The following is a 4566-nucleotide window of genomic DNA, read 5'->3' as shown; positions in this document are numbered from 1 at the left end:
GGTAATTCTCTACTTATATAATATAAAGGTATTTCTTAAAAGAGAGAATTATTGGGGTGTTACAAAGGGCTACATTTAGCCCTTCATCGCAGCCCTTCTGAAGTGAAGGGATGCGATTTTTGGGTTAACCGCAACCCTTCACTAGACCGTAAGCCCTTCGTTTTCGAAGGGTTGCAGTTATTTGGAAAATCACAGCCCTTCATATAAAGGGTTGCAGTTACCTTAAATACCGCAACCCTTCGTTACGAAGGGCCACGTTTTATTGGCTAACCGTAGCTCATCATACTTAAGGGTTGCGTTTTTTAATGCGCAGCTCTTCCAGTTTTTTCCTCTAGTGTAACAATAACATGAACAGGAGATGGGGACACATGACATCCTCGGTCTTACGAGTAGTTCCTCGGTGTTATGGTTTGGCCACAAAACCTTTACTATCCATTTCTCAATCCTACGAGTCTTACAGATCTATTGTCTAGAGTCTGAACTAGAACTCTAACTATCACCATGTGAAGAGTTAATAATACGATGTCGTAACTAAGTAACATGGAATACATTACAAACATAATCAACTATCCTTTTAATGATCAGATATGGACCGATAAACTTGGGAATCAACTTCCTTACTAAGTCTTAGACACGATAAGAAAGAATCTAAGTCGAGCGAAAGCGAATCACTACCATCACTCGTTGGACTATGTCATAGAGTGTGGAATTTTATTCATAACTACATTATGGTTCACAAGCGCTTTGAATAATAACATTGTGATACAGATGAATTATTATATATTATAACCTTTTTATTCCCTTTTACTAGTTCTTTATTAGTATTATAAACTATAAGTTGTGGGTTTTAATTGTTTTCATATGTTATTTTTGAAATTATGTTTATTGGATTATTTATTAGTTTAACATATGCTATGTTATCTACCAATAGTGATATATCTCATGTTAGACAGGTACATTATAATTTCGGAGTCAAATAATCAAGAAATGTCTTTGGTAGATTAATGGGCTAAACTTATTATTAATACAAACTTTATGCATAGAACAGGAATAAGTGGGCTAAAGCCCGGTGTTACCAAGTAAACCCACACACACTTCAAGAGAATAAGAAACAAAAGAAAAAGAACTCTACTTGGGGGCTGAAGATCACACAACACCACTAAGGAAGGAGAAAACAAAACCCTTATTGTATTGGATTGGGGTTCCATAAGGGGCAAAAGAAGTAAAAAGGAGGAGATTGTATCTTTGGGCTGGAGGATATAACAGGATGAGCAAGGTTTTGGAGGGGAGAAAATCAATAAAAGGAACACGGTAACAGCGAAAGAGGGAAGGTATCATCAGTTTGGAAGGAGAGCATGGAGCACAGTTGGAGAGGGGAGAAGAGACGAAACAAAGGGCTCAGCGAACACGCATGAGCCAAATTCGAAGCTTCAATCAAAATTTTCAGCCATGCTTTCTCATGATTGGGTGATGTTCTCTTTAATTATGAGTTGCTAATTTTTGTTTTTCTATGACTTGGATGAAACCCTATTAGTACGATTTAATTGTTTAATTGTTTGAGAATTACTCTTGGTTTTTTGATTGCATAACTTTTAGAATATTATTGTGAGATTCTTATATCCTGAATTAGGTTGGTAATATTTCTTGTAGAACGAATTATCGACTTCTTTGGGTATTTGGTTGACACACTTTGTTCTTGTATGTAGTTCAAAGGGTGATGTTATGCAAAGATGTTTATTGGTTTGTGATTGAATGATTAAATAATCCATGCTTTTGTTAGATGGTTTATGTCACTTATTTGATTGCAATAATATTTCTTTATGAGTTAATCTTGGCTTGTAGTTTAGGGTTTTGGATAAAACTCATTAATTCTCATTCTAATTACTCTATTAGTCATAATTATTAGTAGTGGATTCGATTGTCCTAGATTTCATATAATTGTCTATTTTCCGATTCATTTTTGTATGCCAAGTTAATTTAGTTTCTCTTAAATTTTAGTTAACTTTAATTAGTTCAAAATTTTATAGAGATAGCTGGGACATCACAGGAAATGAGGTCCTTTCTACTATTTTAGATGTCCTGCAAAGTGGTAGAATGTTAAAGGAGCTAAATAATACCACTATAACACTAGTTCCTAAAACTAGATGCCCTCAAAATGTTAGTGAATATAGACCAATATCATGCTGTAATACTTTGTATAAATGTGTCACTAAAGTATTATGTGGAAGGCTGAGACAGATCTTACCTGATCTGATCATTGCAAATCAGGAAGGTTTTGTTCATGGTAGGTTTATAGTTCACAACACAATGGTTATCCAAGACATGGTTAAGCATTATAATAGGAGGAAAGTGAGTCCTAGTTGTATGCTAAAATTAAATTGACATTCAAAAAGCATATGACACTTTAAATTGGGAGTTTTTACAGGAGATGTTGATGCAATTAGGCTTTCCTAGGAACTTTACTAGGTTAGTTATGAATTGTGTAACTACTCCAATGTATTCTTTGATGATCAATGGCAATATAGAGGGCTATTTCAAAGCTGCTAGAGGATTGAGGCAAGGGGGTCCAATGTCTCCTTTCTTGTTTGTGGTGTGTATGGAGTATTTATCTAGAATACTTCATAAAATGAGTGAGTTGGCACCATTTAAATTTCATCCTCGATGTAAAGAGATGAAAGTAACTCATATGTGTTTTGCTGACGATCTTATCATGTGTAGCAAGGGTGAATTTTCATCTGTGTATAGGCTGTTGAGTGCCTTCATATTGTTCTCTTCAACTTCAGGCTTGAAAGCTAATGTGCAAAAGTCTGCTTTCTATACATGTGGTATGAAAGAGGATGATATTTAGAGAATTATGCAAGCCTCTGGATTATTCATGAGGAGTACTCTTCCTTTTAAATACCTAGGTGTACCTATTTGCACCAAGAGAATCTCAAAATTAAAGCTCAGTGTGATATTATTGTGGAGAAAATGAGAGCTAGGATTAGAGTTTGGAGCTCTAGGAATTTATCCTACACTGCTAGAACTTAACTTATTAACTCAGTATTACTAAGTTTACATAAGTATTGGGCCCAAGTGTTCATCTTGCCAAGAAGTGTATTAAATGATGTTTCAAAGATCTGCAGGGCTTTCTTGTGAACTGGAGATGCATACTCTAACAAGCCACAGGATGAAGGGTGGGACTCACTTTGTTGGAGTAAGCAATGTGGTGGACTTGGATTTAGAGATGTGCTTACCTGGAATACAGCTTGTTTAGGTAAGTATGTTTGGGCCATAACTTCTAAACAAGACAATGTCTGGATAAAATGGATTCACTCTGTGAATGTGAAAGGGGAGAATTGGTGGCACTATATTCCTAAGGGAGGAGTTAGCTGGTATTGGAAGAGAATCTGTATGATCAAAGCGGAATTAAAGAGGCATTATACTGAAGCTGAACTTTCTCTGTTGCCAAAATACTCTATACAAGATGTATATGATGAACTCAAGGGAGACAAGCAGAAGGTAACATGGGATAAGATGGCGTGGAATAGACTGAGTGTTTCTAAACATAGATTTATAAGTTGGTTGGCAGCTCAATCCAAGCTCCAGACAACAGCTAGGATGGCTCAGATTAGAATCAATGGCTCAGATAGGTGTTTAATCTGCAATAATGGGACTGAGGATCATGTTCACTTCTTTTTTCAATGTCAATATAGTGAGAAGTGTCTCTTGGCACTGAAGAGATGGTTGGGGATTACAACAACAAGACATACATTTCATGATCTCATCAGATGGATTCAGAATTCTAAGAAGTCCAAATTTGTGAAGCAAGTTTACTATGCTGGTCTTGCAGCTTTATTTTGTCATATTTTATTTGGCAAGCTAGGAATAGCAGTTATTGGAATGCTTATATCCAAGTGTGGATTATACAGTGAAGCAGCTCAGAATAATAGTCAAGATGAGAATTGGTACAATGATGCCAAAGAAGATTAGTACGAGTGATGTGAATTGGTTCAGTAATTTGTAGGGGGATTTAATCTCTTGTAATCCTTAAAGATGTGTCATTCTTTTGTGATGAAAGGTCCAACCTAGTTGGTTCGTTTATCCTTAGGAATGTTTAGGTTTAATGTGTTGATTATCAATGAAAGCTTGTTTACTTATAAAAAAAAATAAAAATTAGTTCAAAATCAAATCATTATATTACTATTTAGGCTAAAAGTAGTAGACATTAGATTTAATTTTAATCAACCATTTCCTGTGGATACGATACCCTTGTATTTATCACTTACTATTAAGTCATGTACACTTACAAGGATAGGGTTTTATAACTTGTTTAAAATCACTATCACATAGGACTTGAAAATCAGGCAGAGTTTTCTCTGTAAAATGGAAAACTCGAAATGAAAAAAGGTGTTCTAAACCTGTTACAATCACAATACACAAAAGCGTTTCCAATCCAGTACTCAATGCTTTCGCTGAACAACAATTAACCCAAACTGAGAGTACTATTTATCGTCTAAAAATAGAAGTAAAGACTCATACAATATGAGCTCCACCATTACATGGTTTGGCGTACTCGCCTAAAAA

At 35.3% G+C, this 4566-nt stretch overlaps 1 protein-coding gene across 1 annotated transcript; it reads left to right on the top strand.

The window, feature by feature from the left end:
• The first annotated feature begins 1070 nt into the window (after nt 1–1070).
• Nucleotides 1071–4164, top strand: LOC125497375 (uncharacterized). The gene is made up of 2 exons (XM_048643961.2): nt 1071–1467; nt 3126–4164. The coding sequence occupies exon 2, from the start codon at nt 3394–3396 to the stop codon at nt 3970–3972; it is 579 nt and encodes a 192-aa protein (XP_048499918.1). The 5' UTR covers nt 1071–1467; nt 3126–3393; the 3' UTR covers nt 3973–4164.
• Nucleotides 4165–4566: the final 402 nt, after the last annotated feature.

Source organism: Beta vulgaris, chromosome 1, assembly GCF_026745355.1.
Source record: "Beta vulgaris subsp. vulgaris cultivar EL10 chromosome 1, EL10.2, whole genome shotgun sequence".
NCBI classification, from domain to species: domain Eukaryota; kingdom Viridiplantae; phylum Streptophyta; class Magnoliopsida; order Caryophyllales; family Amaranthaceae; genus Beta; species Beta vulgaris.
This window is presented reverse-complemented; position numbering and strand designations above follow the sequence as displayed.